The 15417-nt window shown below is 41.7% G+C and overlaps 1 protein-coding gene across 1 annotated transcript in view; it reads left to right on the top strand.

Moving 5' to 3' along the window:
- MAOA (monoamine oxidase A) overlaps positions 1–15417 on the top strand; it is a 74565-nt gene that overhangs the window by 32144 nt on the left and 27004 nt on the right. The window contains exon 4 of the mRNA XM_030834970.3: positions 14992–15096. Within this exon, the coding sequence (XP_030690830.1) occupies positions 14992–15096 (105 nt within the window). The remainder of the gene's footprint in view (positions 1–14991; positions 15097–15417) is intronic.

The raw sequence follows: 15417 nt of genomic DNA, 5'->3' as shown, positions 1-15417 counted from the left end.
CTGTAATGTGCCTATACCTGTGTTACATTTGAGCTTCCCAATGATCCTTTGAGGTAATAAGCATTATTTCTCCCGTCTTACAAATGAGAAAACTGAGGCTCAGAGAGATTAGGAGCCAAAGTGAGGCTTTCCATCTCTTGAGCCCAGTTTCTGTGAGTTATATCACATCGTTCCTTATTCTGTGAGCAGAGTTGACTTGTGAACCCCTTTAATAAACTGCTCCAAGATATGACAAAAATCACCTTACCCCAACAGGCTTTGGAGTCCTAAGATGCTACTTTAGCTGTAAGGGCTCCTGTGGACTCCAGCGGTTGGAGGGGAGTGGGTGTGCCTAGGAGTCATACGTGGTACTGTTCACCAGTGTGGCCTCTTCTCTTGTATCCTGAGCCATAGATCTGGTCCCCCTCTGGCCTTCAGTGAGCGCTTGACTTCTGAGAAACCCTGAGGCCAGCCCAGTTAGGCTCAGCAGGCTGAAGAAGACGGATTCTATTATTGTGTTTAAATACTAAGGCTAGAGGTCTGGGGCATGGCTTGGAATTGTTGGCTGTATATTCTTTTTCATAAGTGACTTATGTAAACTTAATAATCAAAGTATGATCTAGATAAGAGTATTTTACTTTATGCCATTATACTCTGCCTGGTTTAAAAAGAAAAAAAGAGGATTTAAAGTAATTTGTATAAGTCAGATGAAGTATCTGACTTATGTATAAGTCAGATGTATAGAAGATGAAGAAAGACAATTAGGTAAGGACAGCCAAGTGGTAATGGGCCTGTGTTCATGATAAAAAATTCTTTGTTGATCATAGAAATGAAGTAATACAAAAGGGATTTTTTTTCTCTAAACTATAATTATACATAGGATTTTAAAAGCAGAGAGACTCAAAATGTTTATATATTTTCACTCTAATCTATCAAGTATTCAGTATAAAGATATATAGACATAGCTTGTAAAAAACAGTTGCTAGTAACTTCCATTCTTTTTTCTCTCCATTTTTAAAAGACTTCATTTACTTCCTGTGGATCATAGGAAAGCTTAATGACAGAAATTACTCTTAAAGCCTTGTACTGTTTAGAAAGCTAGGTCGGCATTAGCCATTTTCTCTCAAAGGCTCCTTTCTTTTTCCTCTAAACTTTCAGGAGTAAATCTCAGATTTAGTTTCTAGAGAATGAAGTTTCTACTCAGTTGAAGTGACAGCCCACTATATAGCAAAGTCAGGTTAATGATTCAATTTTCCCCTTTCATTTATTTTTTTTTAATTGTGATAAAATAGACATAAAAGTTACCATCTTAACCATACTTAGTGGACAATTCAGCGACATTAAGTACATTCATATTGTTGTGCTACCATCCACAGAATGCTTTTCATCTTCCTTTCATTCATTTTTAATAGGAAGTAATTCACTACAGAAGGCATTTTCTAGCCATTCATTGAGGACTAGTCTAAAGTCACCCTCCTGCCTTGGAGTGGCCTTCACTGGCAGCATAGAAAGGGGATTAGGTCAGACACAAAGCATTTCTCTCACTGAGGCTGTGGAACTTTTCGATCACCTCCTCAAGTGGGGCCCTGGCATTTTGGTTAATGGCAAAAAGAACCCTGTGAATAGAATGAAACATAAAAGCAGCTTCCTCAAGAGAAACTGCTCTAGTCTCTGTGATTATGCAACTCCTAGAGGTTCTGACCTTTCAGATTAGAATGTAGTTGCCAGTTTGAGGTTCATATCGCCCCCAGGCTCCCCCATCCTTGCTTTCTACTTCCTCCCTCTGTAGCCCCTATTCCCACCTCAGAGCACACACCCAAATACCCCAACCAAAAGCCTTAATCATAAACGTTTGCAGAGTAGCCTTCTAATAGTTGAAACCTTTAAAAAACCCCTAATGCCCTATGAATCTGTTACCAAACGCAAGTTCCAGGGCCCAATGCACAGTGAGGCCAAACAAACTGAAACGTCGGAGTTTGGGGCAGAGAAAGATTGATGGCAGGGCCAAACAAGGAGAATGGTGGCTCATTCTCAAAAATCCTGAACTCCCCAGTGGTTTTCGGATAGAAGCTTTTATAGGCAAAATTTAGAGTGAGGGCTGCAGGGTGTGTGACTTTCTGCTGATTGGTGGGTGGTGAGGTAACAGGGCGGTGCTCCAGGAATCTCTGTGCTCAGCCTGAAGTTACCATCCTCCACCTGGGTGGGGACCTTAGTTCCTGCAGAAGCACTCAAAGATATTGTTGTGTATATTCCTTGAGCAGGAACCAGGACCCTGCTTTCATCGCTGCACTATTGTTTCTTTTTTTTAACATATATATAATTTATTTATTCATTTATTTTATTTTTGGCTGTGCTGGGTCTTTGTTGCTGCATGCGGGCTTTCTCTAGTTGCAGCATGCGGGGGCTACTCTTCGTTGTGGTGTGCAGTCTTCTCATTGTGGTGGCTTCTCTTGTTGCGGAGCATGGGCTCTAGGTGCACAGGCTTCAGTAGTTGTGGCACACAGGCTCAGTAGTTGTGGCTCTTGGGCTCTAGAGCGCAGTCTCAGTATGCACTATTGTTTCTTGACTGCTCCTCCTTTGTTTCTGCATCCCCCTTCCTCCCCTCATTAGCAACTCTTTGAATCTGCCCTTTGGAACTTAGGGAAGGTCTAGGAGGCTGAATGAAGCCTATTTCCTACGAAGTAGAAATGGGGCCATGGAAAGGATTTGTTACAGGGAGGACCCCCACAGGGTCCTACTCAGTTTCAAATCCCATATCTTGTCCATTCTGGGCCTCCTGAAGAAGGGAAGTTGTCTTGTCCCACTGACCCTGCAAGAAAGTCTTTCCTGTCATTGCCCTGTCCTGCCACTTCACAAGATCGATGCTACTATATAGCCTTCTGTCTCAGGTGTGGACTCCAAGCTTTTTCACTTGTGTCAAATTCAATGAACGAATACCTTTTGAAAACCTAGTGGATCTCAGAGTTTTAGGGACAGTTATTCTTACTTTAGAGATAGGAGAAAGTTGTAAGAATGCAAGTATTTGGTTCAAGGTCCTACAGAAGTGAGTGAGAAAGAGACAGAGACAGACAGACAGACGACAGACAGATGTGAAAGCCTAGTTGATAATTAACCTTAGCAGACACAGAACTTGGAACTGAAGAGAGACAAATAATGGAAATAATGTTGATACTTTATATCTGAACAGCGCAGTATTGTTTTCATAGCACTTCATTTTTTTTTTTGCCTTGTGCTTGGGTTTAGTGCAACTAGAAGAAGAAAATTCTAGGTGGAATCACAGAAAATTTGAGTGTTAATTATAGTTAAATGTAATCAACACTTTGATCCCAAAAGCTGCTGAACTGGGTCCTTTTCATTTAAAAGACTTTACTCATATCAGGTTTTTCACACAAAGAAAATAATTACCGAACTATTAGTCCATTTGCTTTCATTCCCATAGCTCTCATGTAATTTGTCAGACTCAAACGATACACAGTGAACCTCAGGCTGAGATTTAATTTTGTGTGTTTGCCAAAGTACCCAGTGTCCTAGTTTCCACAGCCATACCCAACAGATAAATGTCTCTGAAAAAAGCGTCAGGCTTTAGAGACATGGGAGGCAATCACTACTGGCTCACACTTCCTGACCAGCAGCAGGTGATAAAAGGAAACCCTGAGACACAGACATGGGTGCAGTCACTTGCTAATCTACAGAATTATTTGGGCACACACCCAAGAAGTCCTGAGTATCTGTGACTTTCCCCCAATCTGTAGTGTATTAAAAAATACTTTTCTGATGTCCAAATGTTGGGAAGATTGTGCTAAGAATCTTACGGCTGCTGGTCCACCCTCTCTCCCGGTGCAAGCCCTTGTCACATCTCTACTATTGTGATCACATGAGCCATCACTGAGGTAACTCCATCCAGTAGAGGGGCAGGGCTGCATCTACCCAGTCACTGGGATACACAAAGTGAATACTCTCAGTTAACAGCCTCTCTGGCAAGAAGTTTGCTTTGCCCTGGACCCTCTCCACCTGCTCTGATGTATTTTTCCTCTATACTGCCCTGTTCCAAGGGGGCAGAGCCCAGACCTGAGACTCAGCACAAAGCACTTGCAGTTTTAGCTAGATGTACAAGTGATTTTGTTGCAGGAAGGGGGACTCCTTCCAGGGCCCGAGAGTGAGCTCTTGTCTAACACTCGGAAATGAATTGTCCAAGGAGACACACATGCTGGCAAAGCAAGAGACTTTATTGGGAAGGGGTGCCTGGGTGGAGAGCAGCACGGTAATGGAACCCAGAAGAACTGCTCTGTCACGTGGCTCGCAGTCTGGGGTTTTATGGTGATGGGGTTAGTTTCCGGTTGTCTCTGGCCACTCATTCTGACTCAGGGTCCTTCCTGGTGGCGCGTGCATCGCTCAGCCAAGATGGATTCCAGCGAGAAGGATTCTGGGAAGATGGTAGGCCATGTGGACTGGCATTTCCTCTCTCCTTTTGACCTTTCCCGAATTCTTCTAGTTGGTGGTAGCTTGTTAGTTCTGCCTTCCTTACTAGGACCTCCTGCTGTAAGATAACTCAAGCAAGTGGTTACTATGGTGCCTGGCCAGGGCAGGCGGTTTCGGTCAATGGTTCCCCTAACAACTTCATTTGATTTCTCCTATTTGACTCAGTATTGTGGGATGATGTACCCTTTTGTGCAGGAGAGGTATGTGTGAGAATTTATTCCCATTTGTAGCATTTGGAAAATATTCTGGTTATTGTAGGTCTTCTTTCTAGCCTATGTTTTCCTGTGTTCTCTCAGGCCCCTACCAGTGCTAGCCAGAATATGAAGAAAGCATGCCTAAGGGAATATTTTCCAAGCAATATTAATCCCAAAAGTGCTTTGCGAAAGAGGAGGTTTGTTGGTCAGATAAATTTTGGAAGTGCTCCATATTCTAATCCTATCTTTGAGAGCCAAGATGTCCATTAGCAAATTAGGAGTCTTATGAGGACTAGCAATTTAAAAAACAAAAGCTGTTGAACTATAAACCAGGATTCCCCAGATTTATGACCATGGAACTCATCTTCATATAGCACCCAGAAAGATCAGAGTGAGAAATGCAAACATAGAAAATGGTTTTAGGGATTTAGGTTCCCTAAGAAAGTGAGTCTCCCATCTTTCTCTTCCCTTCACACCTTACACATAGTGCATTCTAGTAAATTTGATGGTAATATTGATTATGACTATTTTAGAAAAGGTATGCCTGTGAATTGATATGGAAAAATCAGTGCAAAATTGGCATTCATTCGAAGGTCTTGTCTGAGGCGGGAAAAGAGGGCGTCATTTGTGTAGAAAGAGAGCAGACCCTTTCTGGGGCCTGGGGGAACTAGATGTGATACGAGATGGGCTATAAAAAAGCAAGAATTCCACCCTTCTTTTTATTCCTTCATTTAATAAGCGTTTCTTAGAACCTTGGTATTTACAAGGCAATGTAGGAAATGAGGCATAGTCCTTCTCAGGTGTGTTGAGACTAGTCCAGAAGGTAAGACATGTACTTAATTTCGTTTAATACATTGTAGAAAATGGCAAAGTGCCATGGGCAATGAACAAAGTGCTCTAGTGCATCAGAGGAAGCTGAAGTGGTTTCCGACCTAGGCGGCTAGGTGAGATCTTTGCGACCATGTCTCTCTCATATCAATATTCACTCATGCCTACAACCTCCAGGCCTAGAAGCACATCCTAATAGGCTCTCGATGGAGGATCCAGCTCAGTGGCATTGCAGGTCCAATCTTTCTAACATGGAGACTGAGGCACAGAGGTAGGGGCCGGGGGAGCCTGAACCAAAAGCATGGAGACATGAACTCTGCCTCTGCCAGGTACCAGCTGGGTTTAAACAAATTACACACACACACACACACACACACACACACAGAGGCATACCTCGGAGATATTGCGGGTTCGGTTCTAGACCACTGCAATAAAGTGAATATCACAATAAAGTGAGCCACACAAATTTGTTTCCCAGTGCATATGAGAGTTATGTTTACACTATACTGTAGTCTATTAAGTGTGCAAGAGCATTATGTATTAAAAAAAGTACGTACTTTAATTTAAAAATTTTTTTTGCTAAAAAGTGCTAACCATCATCTGACAACACAGGATTGCCATAAACCTTCAATTTGTAAAAAAAAAAAAAATACACAGCATCTGTGAAGTGCAATAAAGTGAAGCATAATAAAACAAAGATATGCCTACTGTACATCTACATATATATTAAAAACTTAATACATATATAATGTGGACCTCTGAATATCTTCAAAGACATAGTGAACTTGCTAAATTTATCAAAAGCTGTCCAAATGTACCGCCCTGTGATGCATCTCACTTATTATGATCACAAGATTTTACCCTGGAGCAGTGAAAAGCAAGAGAAATCAGACATGGAATCCAGACATAGTAAAATCAAAAATGTAAGGAAGAAGAGTAAAGTAACTAAAAGATTTTTTAAGAAAAAGATTTAAGAGGAAATAAATATTAATGAAGAAAATGGACAACCATAACAGAAATCATCATTTCCTTTAGTCTTTTTTTTTAAGTTTTAAAAAAAATTTTATTTATTTATTTGGCTGCGCTGTGTCTTAGTTGCGGCATGTGGGCTCCTTTAGTTGCAGCATGTGGGCTCTGTTAGTTGCAGCATGCAGACTGTAGTTCCCTGACCAGGGACTGAACCCGGGCCCCCTGCATTGGGAGTGCAGTGTCTTAACCACTGGACCGTCAGGGAAGTCCCCATTTCCTTTAGTCTTTTTTGAAGTTTAATAGAGATAAGGACTAAAAAGAAATGGTGTAGGTATTTTTATTTTTACTTTTCTTCATTCAAATAATTTGACAACATGCATAGCTAAATGAATAAGAGGAATTTTATACAAACACTATAATGTGATAAGACCCAAGCTTTAGTGAACATTGGGATTACCTGGGATTTGTTAAAAACATAGATAGCCTGGCCACACACCCCTAATTTAGTAGGCCTGACGGCAGGATCCCCATACCCTGCACCCTGAGTTATTTTGAGGCAACTTCTGCTACAAATCCAGGAATCTTGCAAATGGAAAGGGTAGGATTCCAGAAAAGTTAATGATACTCACTCACATTTATATGTTACTCTACAGCAGGGTTTCTCAACCAGAGCACTATTGACTTTTGGAACTGGATAATTCTTTGTTGTAATGGGACTGTCCTGTGCATTGTAGGATATCTAGCAGCATCCCTCACCCAGTTGTGACAACGCAAACTTTCTCCAGACATTGCCAAATATAACCTGGGGCGCAAAATCACTCCTGGTTGAGAACCACTACTCTACCGAGACCAAAGCCCCTTCATTCTCACTAGAGAGTGATACTGATCTTTCTAGATCAAATCTGGTAACAGTGAAGAGTACCTTTCCCTAGAAACTCTAGGTCCCCAAAGAAAAAGTTCTCAAAATGGTCTGTCCACCTACCCTCTAATGTCTCAGCTATTCCACTCAAGTACTATACACATCAAACACCAATATCAACTTATGTAGACTTCGGTATAAGACACATTTCCCCCCAGACTCTCTATAGGAGTGTATATCACTCAGAATATCCAAGGGATCTCAATATAGCACTTTACCAACCTCCAGATATAGAGCCTGAAGACAGTGTTATAGGAGGGAAGGGAATAAATGCCAATAAAGGGTTAATGAGTTGTTACAGCTGTGGGCAACTGAGGCTCAATTCCCCCTAGTTCTCCCTGAGGAACTGTGTGGAATGTGCCAAAGAATTGCCCCATGAAGAACAGAGAAGCTGAGATAATTTATCCTTGTCCCTCACTGGCTGGGGTTGCCTTTGTGTCCCATGTTGAATGCTGACCATTGGGCATCTGCTGCAGAGTAAGCTTTAATAATCAGGTGCGAGATGATCCATCCTTAGGATAATCAAAGTCCAGTGAGATAAGCAAAGCTATTAAAGGATTTATTATAGGGATTTGGCCTTACCTAATTGTGGGAGTCTTTGTAAGGCTCTTGTCTTTGCATCTGATGCTGGAGCTTGAAGGGCAGGCAGTCAGGAAGGGAAGATAGATGTATGATGGAGGAAAGCAAGAACAAGCTGCAACCCACAAGCGTGAGCTGGAGTCCAGGTCAGTCTTTGTTGCCTCTGATCTTGACACTGTGGATGTCTTGCAGAAGCCAGGACCCTTCATCATAGTGCTAAATACATATACCAGGCCTAGAAGTTGTAGAAGCTGAAGGAGGATCCCAGAAGGGTGGAGTAGTTGCAGGCCCAGACGCTATCTCATGCCATGAAAATCAGCAATAATGTGTGTGAACTACAAAATGAGTGGCTCCTTCACTTTTACTCTCTAAATTTCCCATAAGAATCTCTCTTGTGACCCTAACCAGAAATATATAGGAAAGAAAACTCTGGGAAATCCAGTTCAGCCTGAACAAGTTGACACAGTACAAAGCCATCACACCATCTGTTTCCACTATCACTTGCTCAGTGGGCCCACATACGAAGTGGCCATGGCATCAAGGACAGAGACAATGTATGGGCTCAACAATAGGACCTTCCACTCACCAAGCCAGATTTGACTTTTGGCTATCATTAGTCATCAGGGAAATGCAAGTCCAAACCACAACGATATACCACTTTGCATCCACCAGGATGACTGGAATCAGAAAGACAGACGATAACAAGTGTCAACAAGGATATGGAGGTATTGGAACCTTCATACATTGCTGGTGGGAATGTAAAAGGGTGGCAGCTGCTTTGCAAAATAGTTTGGCAGTTCTTCGAAATGGGGTAGGAGAGAATGGAGAGTGACTTTTAACGAGTAAGGGTTCCTTCTTGGGGTGATGAAAATGTTCTAAAATTAGCTGTGGTGATGGTTTCACAACTCTGTGAATAAACTAAAAAGCATTGCATTGTACACTTCAAATGGATGGATTATAGAGTATGTGAATGATATCTTAATAAAGCTGTTAAAGAAAAACAGCCATTCATCCTCACAGTGTAATATTTTCATCTTTTTTCTAACTGCCTAGTTCTCCTGAGTTAATGGTATTTGTGAAAGAGGAAAAATATTTTTTTTCAATGCCCTCTCAGTTATCTTTACTTACCCAAGAGCATCCAGAAGAACTCATATTATTTCTATATTAAATGGTTGGTTTGTAATGTCCATATATACCTAGAGTCCCTTGGGAAAGATGGCATAACAATGCATTTGAAACCTTTTATTCTTGATGTTATGGCATTATTTATACCTGAGTGTAATGGTTCTCTTTTTCCAGGGATGAGATTGCACAACTCGAGTGCCCATTGTTTTAGCTGTACAAGTCCTAAGAGAGGGGACTGAGCATAAGATGAAAATCAGGTCATGAACTTAGGAATGTGCTGCTAGCCCTTGAAGTTGTGTGAGAGGTAGAGGGAGCAGAGGCATGAAAAATGCAAACCATGAGACTGTGCAAATATAATAATAATAAATCCAGATGATGGATGAGTTCCCCAGGGAAATGGATGGGCCAAGGAAGGCTGAGGATCAGACCCCAGGGGAGTCAGTAGATGAGAGAAGAAAGGGTCTTGCAAAGAAGAACAGAGGAACCAGATGGCCACTTGGGAGAACCAATACATTAAGATAGGATATGGGAATTCCCGGGTAGTCCAGTGGTTAGGACTCCGGCACTCTCACTGTGGAGGGCCCAGGTTCAATCCCTGGTCCCTGGGGAACTAAGATCCCACAAGCCTCGTGACATGGCCAAAAAAAGAAGAAAAAAAGATAGGATAGATGTTTCCATGTCGATTATGATGGCTTTTTCTGGGTAAAGTAGCACTATGTATAATGTTTGAAAAGAGTTTGTCTACCTGCATAGAGAAAGAGGAAGAAGATGATTTTTTTAACTACTAATACAACACGATATTATTTAATGGGTCTCTTTTTGGATGATTTCTTTATTTAAAGCGTTGTTATGAACTATAGAAAATAAACCACCAAAAGATTTCTCTTACAGGCCTGTCACAAAACAGTGGGACTAGAAGGGTGCCAAGGGATTCGTATGGGTTGGGCAGACATGTTCCTAAATCAATGCAGAACATATCTGTTTATTTTCAAGATGATTAAAGGAAAATATTTGGCAGCTTTCCTCCGTGGCCTATGATATTCTTTAATACCACTCATTTCCTTTTTTTTTTTTTATAAATTTATTTATTTATTTTTGGCTGCGTTGGGTCTTTGTTGCTGGACGCGGGCTTTTTCTAGTTGCGGTGAGCGGGGGCTACTTCTCGTTGCGGTGCTCGGTCTTCTCATTGCGGTGGCTTCTCTTGTTGCGGAGCACAGGCTCTAGGCGCGTGGGCTTCAGTAGTTTGGGCACGCAGGCTCAGTAGTTGTGGCTCGCGGGCTCTAGAGTGCAGGCTCAGTAGCTGTGGCGCATGGGCTTCGTTGCTCCGCGGCATGTGGGGTCTTCCCGGACCAGGGCTCAAACCTGTGTCCCCTGCATTGGCAGGTGGATTATTAACCACTGCTCCACCAGGGAAGTCCCAACACTCATTTCCTTTCATTTAACTAAACTATAAAAGTACAGAGAGCTGAAATTCTCCAACATGCCAATCGGTGAATGCTACTTGCTGGCTTATCTTATAGGACCAACAATAAAGAATGATGTGGGAGCCACAAACTGTCCTCTCTTTATTTTTGAGCTTTATATAAATGGACTCATACTACATGTATCCTTTGACTTGCTTCTTTCACCAACATTTTTTTTTTTTTTGCCACGCTGCACAGCTTGTGGGATCTTAGTCCCCAACCAGGGATTGAACCTGGGGCCCCGGTAGTGACAGCACTGAGTCCTAACCACTGGACTGCCAGGGAATTCCCGCACCAACATATTTTAAAGATATCAATACATCCATGTTGATTGGTGTTGTTCACAGTTTATTCATTTTCACTGCTCCACAATGGACATTAGTGTGTGTCTTAGTCCGTTTATATAAAGCTCAAAAATAGGCAAAACAAAACAGTGTATCATCTACGTATGTATACAGGGCAGATGGAAGAAAAGGAAAGGAATGGTAAACACAAAATTCACTACAGTGGCTCCTTCTTGTGCAGAGGGAGTTGGACGTGATGGGGAGAAGCACATGGTGTACTTCTAAATTTCTGGTGCTATCACGCTTCTCCAATTGGATGGTGTGCACATGGTTGTTCATTTCTATTATTCCTCTTTAAGCTATCTATTTTTATCATATATGGCATATTTCATAATAAAATGTTAATAACATAAAATAGCTTGCTCAGTACCATCAGTGTGTTAAGGACGCCCTCCCCCTGCCCTAATTGGGCGGGCATCCAAGAAATAAAAAAAATTAAATTAAAAAAAAAAAAAACGTCCTCTCCTGGCAATAGTCTCCCTTTATTATGAACACTGGTAGATTGAAGGTGTGGTTTCTCAAAGGAACTTAAGTATTTGGGGCACAATTCCAGGGACACTGTATTCTACTCGACATCAACTTCTGCTGTGTCAAAGACATTTTAGAGATTAAAGGCCGCTTAGTAAGGGTAGGAAGGTTTCATAGTATAGGCACAAAATGGAATTTGACTTTTACCCAAGATTTTTTTTAATTTTTATTTTTAAAGAGCAGTAGCCATGTAGAAGTATTCCAGGAGATCCTGCCTCACACTCTTAGGTCTTAAAGGCATTTCTTGCTGAGAAGTGGTTTAGGATTGCAAAACAGCTGACACTTTTGTGACAAAACTATAGAATCACATTTAAGATACTGAGAAGGTCTGTTCGGAAGCAGTTCTCACCCAACCAAGAGCCGTCTCCAGGCCCTCCCATTTCCCTACTTTAGAGATTTACACATGCAAAAAGTAGTCTTGAGTTGTTTAGTTTAGACGCAGGGCATGGAGGAAATAAGCCTTCCAGGGGCTTGTGAGAAAGGAAGAGGTACGTGCCTGTTCCCACATACATGCATTTCTTTAGCAAATTTAGATTTTTCTGTGGAATAAAAGTAGAGAAGCCAGGGCTTCCCTGGTAGTGCAGTGGTTAAGAATCTGCCTGCCAATGCAGGGGACACGGGTTTGAGCCCTGTTCCGGGAAGATCCCACATGCCACGGAGCAGCTAAGCCCGTGCGCCACAACTACTGAGCCTGTGCTCTAGAGCCTGCAAGCCACAACTACTGAGCTGGTTCGCCTAGAGCCCGTGCTCCTCAACAAGAGAAGCCACCAAAGTGAGAAGCCCACGCACCTCAACGAAGAGTAGCCCCCAAAAAAGAGTAGAAAAACCAAAAACTGCTAAGAGTGAAACACTCGTGAAATCCTTTTATCACCTCGGTGCCTCTGTCAACAGGATAGAAATTAACGTCATGGTGGGCCTTTATGATCTTCTTTTAAAATATTCCATGGCTCCCATTTCTAAAAAAGATTGCCAGGCTAGACTCTTCTCTTTCCCTGAACTCTTCACCTCTCCTGCCACCTCTCTTTGTTTATCAAAGCTCAGATCATGGGGTCTTTAGGACCTTGTGTGAAATCGTATTCTGGTTGGCATCATCCCGTGAAGAAGTTCATTGGGAATGTGGGACACATTTTGTTGAATTTTATTTATAGTACTTAATGTCCCCAGATGATTAAGCATATTGAAGGGTTTTTTTAAACAAGTTTTTTCAAAGCAAAGATCAGTTTGGTATGAGACTATTACTTGAACATAAGGAACATATAGATTTTTCCCCATTTCAATTAAGGGAAGAATTATAACAAGAACCAACTGTTCTGAAGGCTGCCCGTGATCTATTACTTAACCCAGTCTCTCTCCTCTCCATAGTTATTTTTGTGTCTGCCTGTTTTTCTCAGAACTTGCTTCTGCATTTTCCAAAGTTGACCCTGTTACCCCAGAGCTTCTTAGTTTCCTTGTTTATTCCTTAGAAACATAAAAGATGTGTGGAAGACTGATAAGTTTCATATTTCAAAGTTCTCTTTCTTTTAATCAGGAAGTTTAAGATGTCTCTAGGACAAAACTATCTCAACATTCCATCAACCATATAGGAAGCTAGAAATCTCAAGGTTTATAAACAAGGGTTTTGGGAGCAGGAAATTTCTGTCCTACTGTTTTCTAGCTAATATCCCTGGGCTTTAGTTTCCTCATTTATAAAATGGGAATATTAATAGCTCTTGCCTCCAGAGGGTTGGGGTGAGCATTACATGAGATAACGCACATGAAGAGCTTAGGCCAGTACCAGGCATAGAAAAAGATCTCAATAAATGTTAGTAATAATGGCGGTGATGGTGGTAGTGATGATGATAAAGGATTTGGAGTCTTAAAAAGTTATATTGGAGCACTGCAGCATAGCATTTTCAGATAAGAAATCAGGTCACATAATCTGCCAAGGTTATTTGAATTTGCTACTGTGGAAGGGAAAATTACTTCTTTGTCACTTAATATCTGCCATATATCCTTACTCATTTGGAGTGTGTGTGTATGAATGTGCGCACATGAATGCAAATGCTCTTATGTCTCGTGTCCCTGCCTTGACGGTCAGGAGTTTTGCTTTAGCCCTTTTCTTAAAATCCAGCTCTTAATATTGTTCAGTGCACACAATAGCCTTTCTACAAATATTGAATATGTTTCTATTTGATAAAGTCAAAATCTTGTGCTAAATTGTATTAATAGACAATGTTTTCACCTTATGAAGGTTTACAAGATGTTTTAAAGAAAAAGGAATTAAATTAGGAAATAAAGGGAATTCCCTAGCAGTCCAGTGGTTAGGACTCTGTGCTTCCACTGCAGAGGGCACAGGTTCATTCCCTGGTCGTAGAGCTAAGATCCTGCAAGCTGTGCAGTGCGACCAAAAAAAAAAAAAGGAAATAAAGTCTTAGAAACTATCTAGACATGCTCTCTTTTCCTAAGGACTCACCCTCCCCTCACAGTAGCACAGTGCCTGTCACACAACTGAAATGAAGTAAATGGCAGCTAATAATTAGCTGTCTTTGTGTTGGAGGTTTTGGTACCAAGCAATAGAAACCAACTCAGGCTCACGAGAGAGGATTTACTGAAAGGATATCAGAGGGCCCACAAAATCAATGGGAGGCTAAAGGGCCACACTTGAGAATGGGCAGAGACCAGGGAAACTCTAGCAATTTAGGGGCAGGAACCACAACCATGGTCTTTAGAGCAGGAAGCATCTGCTCAGCGTGCTGCCATGGGGAAGGAGAACCCAGAGTCAACTTTCTTCTGTGCTTGGGTGACCCACTGAAGGGTCAGAGTCCTCTGAGAGTGTGTGATTGGCCAAACTCATATCACAGACCCACAGCCTGGCCGAGGCGAGAGAAAGAATCTAATCCATCGCCTTCTGGAATGGGAGATGGTACCCAGGACTGTCCTTTCTACACATCTATTCACAGAGGAGAAGATTCAGTTTCCCAAGAAGAAACCAAAGTGCTTACTAGGAAAGGGGAACAGATGCTGGACAACCCAAAATGGCAAATGCCCATTATTCCACATTTCTAATATTTTGATTCTTGACTTTGGGCATGGTCCATAGTCTAGTCAGTCTTTATTTAGCCTGTGTGAACCTTAAGACATAGTTTGAGATATTTCACTTTGTTATTCCAGTCCTGTATGTGGTCCAAAGACAGTCCTCCATGTCGTCATCCTGCTCTCATCTGAGTGGGAACATCCTTTCAAAGAGATTAGATAGGAACTCAGGAGCTGAGAATATTGTGGCATCAATGTGAGATACCGGGATGAGCTACCTTTATTTATTTATTTGTTTGTTTGTTTGTTTATTCTATGTAAGTAGAAACAAGTTCAAGGCTATTATTTCCTGTAAGTTAAAAACGGGTAATATAACACCAGGGAAATCTTGCTAATCTAATTGAAATTTGGGGCCTGTATAGGTCAAATATATTTACTGTCCGTCAAAGGTGATGTTTTTGACACAGTAGAGGATCCTGTTTCCTTGAAAATGGCTCGTAGGCTGGTTGGTTTGGGATTTTTTGAATGTCATCCTAATTTAAGGTATTATCCTTTGCTTTTAAATGTTACAGGGGAGAACTTATCCATTTCGGGGTGCCTTCCCTCCAGTGTGGAATCCCATTGCCTATCTGGATTACAACAATCTGTGGCGGACAATGGATAACATGGGAAAGGAGGTAAAGTGTGTGTGCAGCTTGCACATGACCTGTTACTGAAATATCAACAGCAAATGTTTAGTATCCATCCTTCCGCAGTGCAGGGAACATTGCTCTGGACGGTGATGCATATCGTTTCCAGTGTACCCAACAACTCTGCCAAGCTGGTAGTATTTCTGCTTTACAAATGAAGAAAATCAGTGCCAAGGGGTTACATAATTTCCCCAAGACCACACAACAAGGGACAGGATTCAAACCCACATGTCTCTGATACTAATGTGTGTGCCTGTGTTTTCAACCTATGCCACTGGGAATTTATGTGACATATTTTTGCCGGGAGTC

Source organism: Globicephala melas, chromosome X, assembly GCF_963455315.2.
Source record: "Globicephala melas chromosome X, mGloMel1.2, whole genome shotgun sequence".
Lineage (NCBI taxonomy): Eukaryota > Metazoa > Chordata > Mammalia > Artiodactyla > Delphinidae > Globicephala > Globicephala melas.
The sequence above is the reverse complement of the archived record's forward strand: the minus strand, read 5'-3'. Positions and strand labels throughout refer to the sequence as shown.